The 17,659-nt window shown below is 42.3% G+C and overlaps 1 protein-coding gene across 1 annotated transcript in view; it reads left to right on the forward strand.

Moving 5' to 3' along the window:
- TECRL (trans-2,3-enoyl-CoA reductase like) overlaps positions 1–17,659 on the forward strand; it is a 69,536-nt gene that overhangs the window by 9,180 nt on the left and 42,697 nt on the right. The window contains exon 2 of the mRNA XM_072862493.1: positions 5,789–5,840. Within this exon, the coding sequence (XP_072718594.1) occupies positions 5,789–5,840 (52 nt within the window). The remainder of the gene's footprint in view (positions 1–5,788; positions 5,841–17,659) is intronic.

A 17,659-nucleotide genomic window follows, 5' to 3' on the forward strand; every position in this document is an offset into this window, starting at 1 on the left:
GTCTGCTAATGGATTGCATTCTCTTTACTTCCACTCTCATCTTTAGCAGAGGAAGAAAAAGCTTTTTCTGGTGTCTGACACTTTTTCAGAAAATGTCTTGCAAAGGGAGAGGATTTTTATTGTGTAAGTACCCAGCTAGCAGTACAAAAACAATATAACATCTTTAGAGACAAACTTGGCTCGTGTAAATTGACATGACTGCACCCGGTAAGCATGTGGTTATGTGTATTCTTAGATAATTTGACCTGTGGTTACTGGGAATATTAGTCAGTTGGATTATCTCATATGCCAAAGTTCATGTGACCACAGAATGATCTAGGAGATTACTAAGTATCACAGCCCCCTACTCACGTATACTGGAACTGACTTGAGCTAAAACCACAGTTCTGAATATCTCCAGTTTCTGGAAAGACTAGCTTGAGATCAGAGCTAGCTCTTTAGTAGGCAGTTCACTGCAGTCTACTGAGTAAAATGTTAAATTCCATATAAAGCCTTTGTGTAGTTGCTGACAACACTTGTCTATATGTAGTTACTTCTATGACATTTCCACGCTGGGCTCATCTATTTATATCTCTTTAGATATGACCAGCACACTCGTTCACCAGGCTAACAAGAGAGCAGTGTGGGAAACACTGAGGGAGGTTACAGTAAAACAGTACCCAGTTTTTAATACTGTCTTTGAAAATTAGCAATAAGAAAAAGTAATCTGATCTAGAAGCCAAATTCACAAAACATGGAGATCAATTAGAACAGGTGTTTTCCTGATTATCTTTCTGTGAAATGCTGCTGATTTCTAATAATACAGCATGGTCCCAAAGCAAGGACCGGGTGCAAAAGCAGTAATGATGAAGTATTTGTTGAGTGCTGAATTTGGAAATTACCTGGCTTTCCCATTAGCTGGTTATCTGTTTTGGGGCCAGATCCTCAGCTGCAATAAGGTGATGTCACCCTTTTGAACAAATTTACCCTGTCTGAAGATGGGGCCGTGTGTGGTTAATGAGCAACTGGAGTGGCAGAATTTCTGGATTTCTGCAATTATGGAAAATGACTCCCTGTTGGAAAGTAGGTGACTCACCAGTGCAGTGGTACTCACATGTCACAAAGAGAAAAAATATTCAAAGGGAAATGTTGAATGAAAGATCACTTATTTGCTAAAATTCTATTATTCAAATTCTTATTGACATTCTGCTAACCTCTAACCCCTAAAATAATTCTTTAGTGCAAGAACTGTGTGATGCAATTACATACAGATCACCAGATTTGTTATAATTCCTTGACTTAGAAATGTGAAAGAGGTATGAAAGTGGATAACTATCTGATTAGCTTGCACTCACAAAAGGCAATATTAAGTTCCCATAATATCTTCCACTTAGTGCTCTTCCTTGAGTCATAGCCTAAGTTACTAACATGGTATATCAAATCTTAAAAAGAAATGTGATGCTTTGTGCATTGCTGCATAAAGGATGGCTAGAACTGGAATGGATGACCCAGAAGGTCCTTTCATTCTTGAATTCCTAAAATATGAAAAGTTGCCTCGAATGGAAAAGTAAAAGTATTAGTATTTTTGCTATGAAGGTACAGGAAAAACAGGATTTGAGGTTTTAAAATCATCCTTTTCTGAATGAAAAGTGTAATGAATGCAACCCACATCTGTAAAATCTGCATTTCTTCATAACTTTTTTTTATGAAGAAAAAGTGGTCTCGAATCTTACACACGATAGCAACTTACTAGAAAGTTAACTATATTTAAAATCTGGTGTTAGACTATAGGTTAAGAAGTTAGAGGGAAAACTGGCTTGACCATCAGACATAGAAGATATGTGCCAAGTAAGAGGTGGTTTTACAATGAAATCCATCTTGTTTTAAATAAACCAAGGGTGGTCTTTCACTCTGTTTTCCCTTTGCGTATTTGAAAAGTGCTGAAATAGAGGAAAAGGAAGGTTATAACACTTTCAGAAATAATTTAAAAGAATAAAAGGAGAGCAAGACTAATAATTACAGTGAAATGTTCCAGGGTGTTTTATTCAGTTAGCACGAAGGGTAATAAGAGCAGATGCTGTTCCAGTCCTTACAATTCTTTAGCTCATATTGATGTACAATGAAAAGAACAAAAGATAATTAATGGTCTACGAAGAGGACACTCTTAGTAGTAAGCTGATGTCTCGGCATCCATCTTCACATTGATCGATATTAGAATCTATAACTTCACCGGTTGTTTTATGAGGTCTTTAAAAAAAAGGACACAGAATTATCAAGATCATAAAAAAATGTATTTCATTCTTTTGTGGCTATAGCCTCATTATTCTGCCTGGGAAAGGGCACTGCGATTCCTCTATGTCATAGCCCGTTCTGAAGAGGAAAGTATTTGTGTTATTTTTCAACTTGCGATCTCTGTAGTTTGTTTCAAATGGAAGGGTCCTTCTCTAAGCCAGCTGGCCCATAAAACAAATGTCTTCCTGCCCTCCTGGCTGGATGCGTGCTCCAGGCTGCCCCTGGGCACACGCAGCCCGTAGAGCGTGGTGCCATGCAGAGCTGCCAGACTGCAGCTAACCAACCAAGAACATTCTCTGCCTGGGCCTGAGCTGGCAGGATTTAAACCAGCCTAAAGCAGCTTGGATGTACTCGGCACAGCAGTGCTCTTGCTAATGAGCTCTGCCTCTCTCATAGGTGTCGTACAGAGCACAGTCCTCTTCAGCTGCGGCTACGCGGTTCAAGCACCAGCTCTGGATGTAGGGGAGGTGATGCACGATGGTTCGCATCACACCACATGGATACAATCACCGGTTCCTCTGCTGCAGCAGGCCATTGTAAGCACAGATCCTGGCAGGCACTTTGTAACTTTTAAACGCCTAAGGCATGTGAATGGTTCTATAGGTAGACCTAAACCACAAGCTTAGACTAATTTTTTGATAGCTAAAATTAGGTGATATGAATCCCATGGCTGGCATAGCAGGATTTAGAGGGGAGAAAGCACTGAAAGCCTCAGGTTGAAAAATGGGAGAAGGATGTAAAGGTAGAGTTGCTAAGAAGGGCTGGACTAGAAATTTTGCACTGATTGAAAACAACGCTTCCCTGAAGTTGACACATACTCAGGAGTGCAGGAGAGGGAGACCATGGGCTCTGTTTTGAGCTAGCGCTGCTCTGTGAGCATGCTCAGCTTAACAGTCTTTCAGCTTCCCTGGACTTAATCAGATGGTCAGCTCTCCTGGCTACTGTTTCCCAGAACCTGGCATGGTGAGATGCTGATCTCCTGTAGGGATGCAGGCCCTGCAGTAACGCTGCTTATACTGTATTTAGAAAGCCAGATGATCCTCCATCACATGGGAAAAGACCATCCCCGTCCTTGAGCTGGCAATGCCAGCTCTGAAAACCTGTACACCTGCCCTGCGCTAGGACACATGACACGTTTTGGTCTGCAGTCTTGTGTGCCATGTGGTCGTTGCCAGCTAACAGCACTTGCATCCATATCTGATGGATTCTGGGCTCCAGACCTCACAGGTGTGATATTGCAAGGTAGGAGAAAGCAATTTCAGATATTTTTAGAGGTTTTGAAAACATAAACACCCCCCCACCACCACTATCATCTCCCATATTCAAGTCCACAGTGGTTGTACACATTACAAGAAAAGGCACGTGTAGACTATGGAAGATGTGCTGTTCTGGATGTTGTGTGGAATGACTTCAGTGCAATGAATACAGCTAAAATGTTTTCTTTCCTTTTTGAATTGAGAAAGATAAGATGGCTACTTCTATTGTTCCCTGTAGCTGGGAAGAAAAAGGAGGCAGCTGGCTTCAGGAACTCCAAGGGCAATGTCCCTGTCCTGGCCCAGTACTGTTCAACATGGTTTGGGTGCAACACAGATCTTGGTGATGGGGAGGGGGAAAGGGTACGTCTTTGGTTTCAAGCAGTCCAGCTACTGATTTGGGTGGAGTTGGCATCACTTAGCAGGTGCATCAGAGAGACAAGTCAGGGTTTATGTAGAGGTTCACTTAGAGCAGTTTCTGCAAATAAGGACTTTTCCAGCGCCCAGTAAAACCCTCTGTAACTGTGGAAAAGAAAGCATTCTCATCTAAACCCAAAGAAAAAGCTAGGAAAAATCTGAACTTTACATACCAGTTAGCACAGGTATCATTTTACAGCTTCAGATCACTGAAATCTCTATTGAGCTCTCTGCCTGTTCATATTATTACCGGAAACAAGTTGACTTACTCCCAAGCAGTAATGACATGTATATTGTGTATTTGCATGGGGTATCAAATTATATAAAAGCAAAACTTTTCTTTCTGTACTGATCTGTTGCTTTTGACTCAGCAATTTTATTTTCTTACATGAGTATTTCTCCAGACTCAGTCTTTTCACAAAAACAACCTATGTTAAGGTGCTGACTGATCTCTACTAACAGAATTTCTTATGTTGTTCTCTATTTTTTATGCATGGTTACTGTCACAATTCACTAATATCACTAATAAGTAAAATAGATAGATAGATAAATATCACTAATCATATTTGGAAGAAGTGGGGCTACAGGCTAAAGATGGTGCCAAGATCCAAGCAAGGCTCAGTAAGTCGATTAATGCTTAAGTGTATGAGTTCTAACTAATGCAATGAAAGAGGAATTGGATTGCCCAGCAAACCCCACAGAAATCTTTAGGCGGGAAGAGACAGACAAGCTTCTGCACAGCAAAACTGTTGGGTTCCTGTGTAACTGCCAAGGAGGATACGTCAGGAAACTGCCGCGTTCTGGTTAGACTGAGGGAAGCTGGAGTGAACCAGGTGATGAGTGCCCAGCCAGGGAAAATGGTGCCATGGCTGTTTCTCTACTTCAGCCCAAAGAAATTCTGCTGTTCCTCAAGGTTTTGCTATGTCACCACCACTTCATACTGGTATTAACCTATGCTGCGCAGGTGCCTAAAGTCTCCAGGGAAGGTGTTTTTCTGCATTTTGCTGTCTGACTGCAGCGATGAGGTCTCTTGCTAGAGCCAAAGCAGATCCCCATGGTTAAGACACAGTTCAATTTATTTCTCAGTCTCTGTGCTTAAGTGAACAATACAGAATATTAAATCAGTGTCAACTGCAAAGGGATGGTCTTGTTGAGACCAGACCCTTGCCTCTTGCTACCTCAATCTCAAGTTCAACATACTACTTCCTGAAGTGTTCCATTGCCTTTCCTTGTAAATGCAAGGTACTTCTAAGTCTTTTGCTCTAGTAAATTCTGTGTTTCTCAGATACTTTGAACAAAATGTATTAAGAAATCAATATACATAATAATATAGAGCCTAAAAGGCCTCCAGACTACCATCTAACACTGTGACACCTGAATTGCTTCAGTGCACATGAACAACAGCAAGCAGAAGCAAACTCATTTCAGGCAAGGACAGAACCTGCCACCTTTGCTACTAGCCCCTCAGGAAAACCCTTTCATGTCTCTAAGAGCCAGGTCCCAGCATGCCTGAACCTAACTTTAAAGCTAACCCTTCAAGTTGTCCCACTAGTTTGATCTTGGGGGCAGCTATTGCCTCAAGCAGGGTCAGCAGCTTTCCCTCTTGACCTTTGGGATTTTACCCTTCCATTGGCCAAGAAGAGGTGGCCTAGGTAGTGTGTAAATCAAATGTGGACAATCCTTAATAACATATCAACATATGAGAGCAAATTTGCTGATTTGCTTCATTATTGCCTAAGGAACTTGCAGGCAAATCAAATCATCTCTTCATTAGAGGAGGGGAGAAGGGATCCCAGAGTGAAAAAGACAGAAAAATTAATCTGCATGCATTTTGTTTTCTTTTTCAGGTACCTCCATCATCTACCCTTCTTGACGTGAAACACAAGTTTCACAAAGCATGTAAGTACTATGGCTAGCAGGCTGGAGCATGGTTAGAGGCCTTTCAGCTTGGAGAAATTGTCAAATTTATTTTTCATGATATCTTGCACGAAAGCCGAGACTGGCTTGACAGCTCCAGTGCTGAATAAGAGCAGTGTTTGGACTAAGGCTCTACTGTAGCTATCGCAAATGTGAGAGGCTAGAAGGAGAGGACTGCATAATTTCTCACTGCCAGCCCATGTGGGACAATACTTCTCTATCCTCTTTTTAACATTACACAGTGTCAATTCAAGACCACAACTGCACTTGTCCTCACAGTGTTATATTAGATAAGCTTCGATAACATTAGACTGCTTCAAGCTGGCCATAAACAGACCGTGTAGACCAAATAACTACTGTAGTGGGCAACTCGAGCACAGAGTGATTAAATGACTTGTCTGGGAACGTGCAGGCAATCTGACAGACTTCTCAACTGACTCAGCCATGTCTAGTTCCTTAATGGTCAGGGCAACCTCCCTTTCTTTCAGTACCACTTTTTTTGTTTTTCATATCCCTGAGGAGGGGAGAAAATAGTGGGGGAGAGGGTGATTTTTGCACATACAGACTGCAGATATGGACCTTGTAAATGAGAAGAGATGAGAGCAATCATACTTGAAAATCCCTCTTTTCTTCCTGCCAGAGAACAGAGCAGTTTTGCTGGATGCTTCCTTTCTGCCTCCTCCTAGCCACACGCTTCCAGCTCTTACTAGAGGGAGGTGCTTGGAAAGGTGGGAGAAAGAGCAATGAAAGCAGCCGAGCGCCAAAGTTTGATGTCATTTACTGTTATGCTGGTCCACTGAATTGCTGGTCAGGATTTTGGGGAGTGGAGCCAAATGTACCTGAAACCTACAGGACATATATGTGTGTATAGTGTGCCTTGAGTTCTGAAATGCTAAAATACTGCTGTATCTGTGTTTGTAGAGATCCTAACTGTGCCACCCTTGCTCCTAGACTGAGAAATGTTTCTGTCACTCCTGCCTGTGGGAAGTAAAGTGCTACTTGTGATGAGGACTGGTAACCTTGAGCGTCACCCACATTTGAGATGTGCAGGTCTATGCAAGGCCTATTAACTTGAACTGAACTTCTTAGAACTGCAAAGGTGTTTAGTTGAGTAGAAAAAGATGCAACAAGAGTTGAGGGTTGGAAGTGAAGGCCAGAGAAACTCAAATTAGGAATGAGGTATTTGGTTCCAAGAGGAAGGATGGTTTACTGTTGGAGTAAGCAACTTAGATGATGGGCTTTCATTATTTTTACAAAAAAGGGTGTATTCAACTAAAGGCTAGATGCGTTTTGCAAAAAAAGCCTTTGGTCAGACACTAATATTGAGTTCAGAGTAGGGTAAGCAGAAGAAATACTATGCTTCTCCTCTGTCCTTAGAATTTTATAAAACACCAAAGCTGAAGGCTTCTGTGGTTGCACAAAGGTTCAGTTGATGAAGCAAAAGGCTATTGACCTGACTGCTCCAAAACTACTTGTTTTCAATCCCTATAAGGGCTTGCAAAATGCAAAATGGTAAAAGTTCAAAAACCTCACAGCTGAATATGAAAAAACTGAGTGCATAAGTTTTAATATTTCAATAACAGTATGTCCTCCCATCAGTTTGTGAAATGCAGTGCATTTCTGCCTAGACTCTCTTAAATCAATTGAAACTGGATTTATATTGATGCAGCTTAAATCAGTTGAAGATCACTGGCACAGAGGTTTATGCCAATTTAACTGTAATTAGGTTTTTAATGGATTTGGGCTAAAATGGCACAAGTCTGTGTATAAGCCATTTAAATGGCACCTGTTTTCATATTTAGAGGTACCTTACTCCTCAAATATTCCCAGTGATGTAAGCGGAGCTGAATATAAAGGAAGACAGTAAGCAATACAACAAAGCATGATACAAATTGTGAACCAAAACTCTGACAGTACAGGGTTTCACAGCACATGGAAGGGCTGGCATGTGCCTTCAATGCTTTTTCAGTCTTCAATTTTTTAGTTCAATTCCCACCATTCCCAGGAGTACAAAGCGTCAGTGTCCTGAGTCCTTTCTTCCCATTCCAGCTCATTGCTTTGATCTCTCTTTTCCAGTTCAGCTTGGATGTTGTTGTCTCATGAGGTTCCCCCCTCCTCCTCCTTTCCCACTTGCAAAGAACAAACCTTCCCTTTTTTCTCTTCATATAGTTTGGAGGATGACAGCTTACAGAATACAATTCTTTTAGGCAAGAGCTGAGAAGGGGCTGAAGCCAATTTGTGGATGCCTTTGGTTAGCATGCTATTTTGTACTAGCTCATGCATTCATTTCTGTCATTTTGTGTGTGCCAGATTCATGTGTTCCCCTATAATCTCTTGCTGAAACACACTCCTACGCACACCCCGTTACAGTCTCCCTGTCTTCATACATTCTCCTTTGATCACCCATGCAATTAAGCCTTCTCCTCAGCTGGTATCTTGTCAGCCCTTCAGTGAGGGGAACCCCTGTGCAGCAATTTCACAAGCATCATCTCTGTCACTGATCAGTTTTCACTGCCTGATTCAAGAAGGGAGGAAAAAGACTGAATTATGAATTGCAGCACAGAAGGCTGTTAATCGTTAAAATAAAGGAAATGGGATGCAAGTGACACATAACATGTTACTGCTCAGTAGTTTCTAAGTCAGTCAAACACTGGTTTGGATCTGTGTTTATATGAAAGGCAGAATATGGACTTAGAAGTCCAGGAACAAATACTGAAATACTCCTCAGCCCTCACTTCAGCAAAACTGTCTCTACTGAAACAACCCTGGCAAAGCCTAACCCTGTGCTTTCTGTGGCACTGAGTGCAGGGGGGCAATCCTAGTTTTATCACTGGCGATTCGGGGATCTATGAGCTTGTAGTAGAGAATAACCAATTAAGGCAAACTGCCATTTCCATGGGAATTCAAAGGCTTTCTCCAGACTGAAGACCGCTGTTTTGAATCAGCCTCTGGTTGCCATAGCCCCTGGCAGGGCCTGGCAGTACCAACCAGGGTCAGCACAAAACAGCAGTTCCCCTGTTGCAGCCTTCCAGCCATCAGCTCTACAGGGGCTTTCTGTAACAGATGTCAGATCCAGGCTGTCACGCTTAATAGCAAACATCACACCTGCCCACCATGAATCTGTCTAATCCTTTTTAAGCCTACTTACAGTTTTGACCTCAGCAAAATCCTCTGAGAAGGAGTTCCATGATGTAAGTATGTTGAGAAAAAAAATACATCTTCTAGAGTGGCATCATACAAATGTCTCCTGCTTGATGTTTTCTGTCTGAAATTGAGTGGCAGCTGAGTGCCTGGGTGTTACTGGCCATCACACTGTACTATCTAAGTAGTCAAAAAAGCTTCAAATTGGTGCTGTGCACTAGGTGACTTTACTACTATTTTCCTCATTCCTTTGGCTAGGTGGCAGAGGTGAAACCAAGCCAAAAACTAAGTGTATAAGAAGGAAGCCTTTTGTCCCATTTTCTCAGTTGCTTATAATGAATTAGGTACCTGACGTTTTCTTTATCTATAAAGATTATGTTTTCAATGGGGAAAGAAATACCTTGTAGGCTAAACTGCGCAAGCTCTTGTCCTTGGCCATAACTCTTCACCTTTAATTTATTTTTATCTTTGCAAAATGTATTGGACTGGTGGGGGAGGAAATCTCACAGATAGAAAATGAAAAACTGTAATAATAATGCTAATTCAAGTATCACATAACTAAAATAAAATACCTCTAGGACAGGTAATATAGTGGAGTCAGTGATCATTAAATATTTTCAAGGTTACTGCACAAAAGTTGCTGAAAAAGCTCTTGAAAGAAGAGGAAGAACAGAAAGGAGAGGGGGAAATAAGATCTTAGCAATACTGTAACAAACTTATGGATGCAACCTCCTGCACAAGGAGGCAGCACAACTAGAGCTACTATTTGAAGTCAGAAGAGTGAGCTTAGGGAGGCCAGAAATTGCCCTCTAGGTGGAAGGAGCAGGCAGGGAAGGAAGGGCAGATGGGAAGAAGCCTGGCAATGGGTGGAAGGAAAAAGGGAAGTTGAAGAGAGGACTGAAAACGTCACATGCATCATGTCCCAGTCTGCAGAGGGGAATGAGGTGCTCAAGGAATAAGGAACATTACAAGCTTCCAGCTGTCCCAATAAAATATTAACTCCTTATCCTTCAGCTCCAAAATTGCAGGCCCCCCATCTAAACTAACAGAAGTTACATAGGGTATTTAAAATAAGCAATGTCAATGAAAGTAAATCATTAAGAAATTGTCAGTAGATGGCACTCAAGAATAAATAGCATCATTTCTGGACACTATGAAACTTTAGAAGTCTGCTATACCATCTTCCAACTGCTTCTTATAGGTATTTCTATAGCGATCCGAAGAGCTATGTTCCCTGGAAAACCACTGAGATATTTTCTGTTGCTTTCCTCTAGAGAGAGGACAAGGAGAAAGACAGTGCAGTTCCTTCTTCACGGTGGGGACCAATCTTTCTTTTAGCCTCCTCCTTACAGGCTGTAGGGCAGTGTGTTAGGATGCATTCATCTGCCAGGTTTTACCTACTGCTGTCATCCTGCATGTTCCCCAGAAGCCACAGGAGAACAGGCAGCACCTTAGATGTCATCACCCTCCAGACCACCTGGTCAGAGCGTACCCCATCTGACTCCCTGCACAAAAGCAAGATCAGAGGCTTCTGTGCAGGCCCTTCCAACACGCCATTTCACTAAGTCTATCAAACACTTCCACTGACTTCCAAGTGCCTTGAATAAGATCTCTATTGCCTAATGCAAGGAGATACCTTACCATCTCAGAGGACAAACATAAGCAGAAGTACCATATCACACAATTCTTTTCCAGCTGTGTGGGAGGCCTCTGCATATTCTCTGTCCTTCCGTTCTCAAAATGACCTGTGACTGCCTCCAGCTCACTTCTCCCCCCAGTTGCCTGTCAGTAGTGCTCAGCTCAGCCAGTGCTGAGCAGCTGGAAGGAGAGCAGCATTTTAAAACCAACAGGTTATTGTTCACCCAAAACCCTGAAGCAGATCTAGAAAACACAGACCAGTGGAAGCCAAGCTAGCCTGGTGAAGAGCAAGGAGAAGAATCTCTCATTGCTTAGAAATCACAAGGCAAGCCTTGTGAGAGGAGCTTAAGGCACATGAGGTACTAAAACTAATCCTTTAGCGGAGGAGGTCCTCTTTCTTTTCTCCTTTCCAAAAAGTCTGCTAAGGATTTTCACGCTCCGAATCTGCAACTTTCCTGTTCTTAATGACATCTAAGAGCTAGAAGCACAATTCCAAGAACAAGGGCTTAAGGAATAACTCCATATTTTGCCAGGCCTGTGCTAAAAGGCAAGAGCCAGATGTAGAGCTGTTGCTGGAAAAGATGACTGTTCGTACTGCATCATGTAATTCCCTTCTAGAGGCTGGCTGCGATGTTAAACTGCAAGGCTCAGAGAGGTGAGAAAGGATGCTGTGGGGATTAGTCATTAAGAGCAGTACCAGGGAGAACGGTGACTGCTAAGCCAGTGCCTTGCCTACTGGCTCTGTATAATCAGGGCTGTCTGATAACACAGTCGTGCTGAGAACCTGCAGTTCCTCTGATTTCTCCACACTATTACAGCTGGATTCTCAGGTTGAAGAAAGTTAATGAAATCTGTCAATTTTGATGCCTGGAGAGACTCATGTGCCTGATGAATACACCTGCTGGGGACTCAGAGAAGCTGAATTATGCTATTTATGGCTCTCCCAAGCTGACTTCATAGTCTTGGCCTGTCAATCAACCAGGAGCCCTTCATGTGTCTCACAAACTGAAGAGACCCAAATAAGTTATATCTAGGGCATAGAGCCTTCCAGAGGGGTCTTTCTTCTGACCTATATTAGGAGATCAGGCTTTGAAAAACCAAAATTTTGGAAAGAGGGCGACAACCTGATCCTGCCATGAGTTGCCTTGAGCTGGATGCACTCCCTGGACAGAAAGGCAGCTGGAAACTCTGTGGTTTTTAACAAATCTCAAACTCCTTCCTCCCTGTTTTTATCCTAAGTAGTTCATGCTAGCCCAGAGTCACAGCTCGAATCCATATATGAATGAGTTTTCAAAGGGACAGGCAATACCCTGCTGTGCAGGCTGTCTGACTGCAGAACTCATAGGCCCAGCATTACGTCTCCAGCGCAGATTTGCAGAGCGCATTGGGTTGGCAGTCACTTCCAACTATTGTTTTCAATAAATTTTCCCCTCTCTGCATTCATAACAATTCAATTGGAAATTAACAATGAAGGCAAATCACTAGGGACAGGCAGTTATTGCAAATGGGAACTAAGAAGTACAGTGATTTCATCTGGGTAAATTGCTCATTCATCTGTGTTGACTTTGTAAGTGAAAATGACTAGGTTAGGAGGAAACATGATGATATTTATTTTGTCTTATATTTATAATTTATTTTTCTTTTGTCTTAGTCACACGGCAGATAGCAATAGAAGACTAGTTTACGATGAATTTCAGTATCCCTCAAATGACACAATCCTAAGCTCTTTTTACTTCTCTATGCCTGTCAACACTACTCGGTTTACTAGAAACTCCTTGAATTTCTTGTTACTGCCACAGTGAGGCTTGTATATACTTAAACTCTTTTTGTTTTGCAAGGCTAAGCACAAAGCAACAGCTCCTGCCACAAAACTCAAACCAGTCACTACCATCTTCCTCCCCAGCTCACAATCAGAGATCTAATCCGTGAGTAAATTGCTTCCTGCCTCTGCAGCACATGCGTGTCAGAACAGAGACCTAAATTCTTGCCTTGGCATGCTGCTTCAACCACAAGGCCAGCCTGTCCAGTCAGCTTCACTTCTGATCTGTGCAGGAAGAAGTATCAGGAGGATGACCTCCTCTCAGCTTATTTGTGGCATATCTGTGCAAATCTCTCTATACAAAATACAAGAGTCTGTCTGCTGGTACAGATTTGCGTAATTTGAGTTTACGGCTTAGCTGTCAAAATAATTGAAGCATACCTGTGAAAGCTGGAAATACTTTCACTTCTTTTGTAATTACCAGTCAGGAAATGAGAATGACATCATTGACTTAACACAGTTAAAAGAAAGAAGAAGTCCAACTGAGTTAGCCTCATGATTTTCATCTTCAAAGTGACTAAAAATCTCTCTTTTTTTTCTCCCACGTTCTGTGTTGGAATTACAGAAAACCAATTCTGGCCAATTTTCAAAAGGGACAGACAATGCAGGAAGTGCTCCAGCTGCAATCACAGTGGTGTAGCCATCAGGTAGCCCTCCAGAAGCACCGTGCACTTCACAGACACTATTTTGCATCCTGAGCTGTGGTCATAAAGCTCCCATTCGAGCCCTGACTCATGTGTCTCTTGTTGACACTGCTAAAGCCCAGAACTTGCATTTGGACATTTCTAGCTGGGGTGCTCATGTCTGACTTCTTGCTCCCAACTATTGGACTTAATGATGAGCAAGCACTAGACTAGTTCACTAGGCACTTGCAGTTCACTTTTGCTGAGCGTTTGAATCTCATTATAAGTTGTGGAGAAAGAAATATTAAATCAGTCTGAAAAGCATCTGATCAGATATCCCTGGAGTTTTGCTTTCTGAAATGTACATGTGGTTACAATGAATATTTTCATTATGTACTAAATTAGGAAACTATGGTTGAGGTTTGGCTCACCCAGCTGATTTAGAAGCAGTGCACTTAGTAACATAGGAACTTAAGCAAGACTTTTAGGGTCAGATTTTTAAAGAGTTTTGGTCTTCTACAGATAACAATAAAAGCCAGAGGGCCAACTGGGATTTTTGGAGTCTCCTGATTCACACTGAAATGAATGTGATGTTTAACACTTAGGTCTTTAAGACTTGATTCAAAAGCAGTGGGAGTCACGCTATTGACTGGGGTGAGTTGTGTGCTAGACACTTTCTCCCTTTTGAGCTTCATTTTCTCATCTATAAAATAAGAATAATTAACCTGCCTTTCATCCACCTTGGGACCTTTTGTCTGTTTTGGCTGTGATCCCGTAAGAAACATTTGGGACAAAGAATGACTTAAATATATGCCTAATGACCTATTGAACCGGAGGGAGTAAGGTGTCTAAAACACAAAAGCCAGGCTGTCCATTAAATGCTCATAGAAATAAGATGACCTTCAGAAAAAACAGCAATATTTAAACCAGCAATAGAAAAAGTGAAGATGAGCTCAAAAACTTTAATGGAAATTCACATTATTTCTCTTTCTTTTGGCAGCCGCTGCATCTGATGTTACTGCATTTCATTAGCAGGATTACAGATATCATTTCAGATGAGTAACATAATAAAAGAAAAGGCAGCGAATCTATTGAGATGTAGCTTGAAGCAGAACTGTCCCTCTCTGCTCTCTGGGATATTGTTCCCAGCTGGGATTTACAGGGCTCTAACAATGCATCACAAATGACATCTTATGTAAACAATCAGAGAACAAATGTGAGATGCTATTTAAATGCCTCATTAAGAAAAGGAAATTTCATAGCTAGATTCTTTGCTTTTCTTGCCTTTGCAGTAGATTTAATTGACAGATCTAGATGAGAAACAACAAAATTTGTTTATCAGAATTGCCTATTATTAGTTACAATGTGTCTTATATTAATGCCTGTGGCTCAACTGAGAAAAGGACAGTGCAAGGCCCTATAGAAATAATCCAGGCCCTAGAGAATATCTAGTCTCAGGTAAAATGAAGAATGAAAGCCTACTGAAGTGTTAATAGAAGATGCCAAAGTAGGTTTGGTTTTTAAACAGCTCCTACGTTAATTTAAACTTGGGTATTACATTTTTATCTGAAGAACAGATAGACTTCCAGCGTTAACCTGGTGTTCACCATCAGATTCATGTGGGCTAATGTTCATTCAAGTAATTCAAGATACTAAAAGCCACAGTGGGTCTTCATGATTGTGAAAATAATCTCATGTCCATTAATAAGACAGATATTTGTTGATTACAGCAAGGTCAAGACACTTCAGGCCTTTAAACATTCTCTGCATCTACATCAGGTTTTTCACAGGAGTCCCTGTGCTTTTGCACAGCAGAGTTGGGCAGATGACTTTACAGAAAGATCCAACTGTTTCTTTTATGAGGAGCTGCATGGAATGGGTCTGCATGAAATGTCCCAGGGAATTCTTGTGAAACAGAGCCAACACACACTGGATAACAGAAGAGGAAGTGAATCTCCCATGCCAGAATGAGAAGAACCTACCTCCTTCTTGGAAAACTCTGGGACACCATAAGAAAAATAATGGCAAGGCCTATGGTGTCACCTCTGCTAGACAAGTTAGAGAAAAGGCAGCAGCTTCAGCTGCTAAGTTCAGATTTTCCCCCAGGTCGTCTCTGCCTCATGGCTTCCCTGGCTGTGCTTCTGCAGCCCCTGGCTTCCACAGGGCCAAGAAGAGGTGTGACATAACAAGTAGCTGCAATTCTGGGGGTAGGGTCAGGTGCGCAGGACAAGAGCAAGGGAGGCTGTTCAGACCTGAATGTGAAGCAAGTCACCCTGTGACGGTGACTTGTTTTGCATGTGTTTACATGCTCACTCTCTCTCTCATATTGTAGCCTGTTTATTTATTTATTTTCCTGTTTGGGCATGGGGCAAAGCAACTCTAAGAACAACCATAAGAAATCTTTCAAACTAAATTTGATATTTGCCACTGTTTCAAGTTAATGAAAGTGATATATCAAAGACAAGAAGCTGAACAAATTATTCACAATAAAAATAATGTAGTAGAAGGGAGTTCTGCCTCTTTCGAAATTGTCCCCAGATTGCAATGGTATTGAATATATTTGCTGTTGGAAATGATTCACCATTGAAATAATCAATGTGCGAATTATACTGGATGTGCAGCTCATTCACAAGCTGTGCTGATGTAAAAGGTAGGCTGGCCTTCCCCACTCTCTGGCTCTCATTGCTACTAATGGATGTTAGGCGCCTTTGCGCATCTACCTCTGTATTCCAGTCTTGCATTCAGTTATTTCCAGTCCCCCAACCATGCTCTACCAACCGACATTAGACTGAAACTAATTCCTATCCACACGAATTAGCCTCCAAAGTTTCAATGAAGGACCCAAACACCTCATCTCATATCTGGGGAAACAGAGGCACAGGCACCTCTGGATCCCTCAAAAGACTGGAAAGAGAAGCCAGTCTCCGAGGCTATGTGGTGTTTCACTTACTACCTTCCTTTTCAAATTATTTTCATCTCTTTTTTGAACATTTGAAAATGAGCAAACACATACACAAATAGATGGGGCCTCTGAAAGTGTGGAAAGCTTAGCATCTAGCTAAGAATGGATGGGGACTTCTCTGGAATATGCTCATCTTTAGGAGAGCAATCCAGTTTTTCCTGGAGATAACCCTGGTATCCATTAGGTAAGAGCAGTGGTTGCTGTATTCCCACATAGAATGCTTGACAACACGTCGTTTAGTTTGACCATTGCCAAGGACTGTCTTAATTTACACTGAAATGACTCTGTGGCAGCACCTTTGTTGATGGAACATTTCTGATCCCTAAGAAAATGACACCGTTCTTGACGTTTTGAAGATCTGTCATAAACTTTCCATTTCAAACCGAGTAGCTGTGTGAGTCCAAACGCACTGGATTCAGTACTGGCTAGATGCCTTGATATGAGGTGAGCTTTGAATGTGACAAAGTATAGCCACATTTCCTATATGATCCGAACAAGATTTACCACATAAAGGTACAGGCATTTGAGCCCAGGGGAAAGGTGTGTGTTTCTGTATGTAGAATCATAGAATCATGTAGGTTGGAAAAGACCTTTAAGACGATCGATTCCAACTGTTAAACTAGCACTGCCAAGTCCACCACTAAACCATGTCCCTAAGTGTCATGTCTACACGTCTTTTAAATACCTCCAGGGGTGGTGACTCAACCACTTCCCTGGGCAGCCTGTTCCAATGCTTGATAACCCTTTCAGTGAAGAAATTTTTCCTAATATCCAATCTAAACCTCCCCTGGCGCAACTTGAGGCCATTTCCTCTTCTCCTATGGCTTGTTACTTGGAGAAGTGACCGACCCCCACCTCTCTACAACCTCCTTTCAGGTAGTTGTAGAGAGCGATAAGGTCTCCCCTCAGCCTCCACTTCTCCAGGCTGAACAACCCCAGTTCCCTCAGCCGATCCTCATAAGACTTGTGCTCTAGACCCTTCCCCAGCTTCGTTGCCCTTCTCTGGACACGCTCCAGCACCTCAATGTCTCTCTTGTAGTGAGGGGCCCAAAACCGAACACAGTATTCGAGGTGTGGCCTCACCAGTGCCGAGTACAGGGGGACAATCACTTCCCTAGTCCTGCTGGCCACGCTATTTTTGATACAAGCCAGGATGCCATTGACTTTCTTGGCCACCTGGGCACACTGCTGGCTCATATTCAGCTGGCTGTCAACCAACACCCCCAGGTCCTTTTCTGCCAGGCAGCTTTCCAGCCACTCTTCCCCAAGCCTGTAGCATTGCACGGGGTTGCTGTGGCCCAAGTGCAGGACCCAGCACTTAGCCTTGTTGAATTTCATACAACTGGCCTCAGCCCATCGATCCAGCCTGTCCAGATCCCTCTGTAGAGCCTTCCTCCCCTCAAGCAGACCAACACTCCTGCCCAACTTGGTGTCATCTGCAAACTTACTGAGGGCGCACTTGATCCCCTTGTCTAGATCATTGATAAAGATATTAAACAGGACTGGCCCCAACACAGAGCCCTGGGGAACACCACTTATGACCAGTCACCAACTGGATTTAATGCCATTCACCACAACTCTTTGGGTCCGGCGATCCAACCAGTTTTTTGCCCAGTGA

This window comes from Ciconia boyciana, chromosome 5 (genome assembly GCF_034638445.1).
Source record: "Ciconia boyciana chromosome 5, ASM3463844v1, whole genome shotgun sequence".
Classification (NCBI taxonomy): Eukaryota; Metazoa; Chordata; class Aves; order Ciconiiformes; family Ciconiidae; genus Ciconia; species Ciconia boyciana.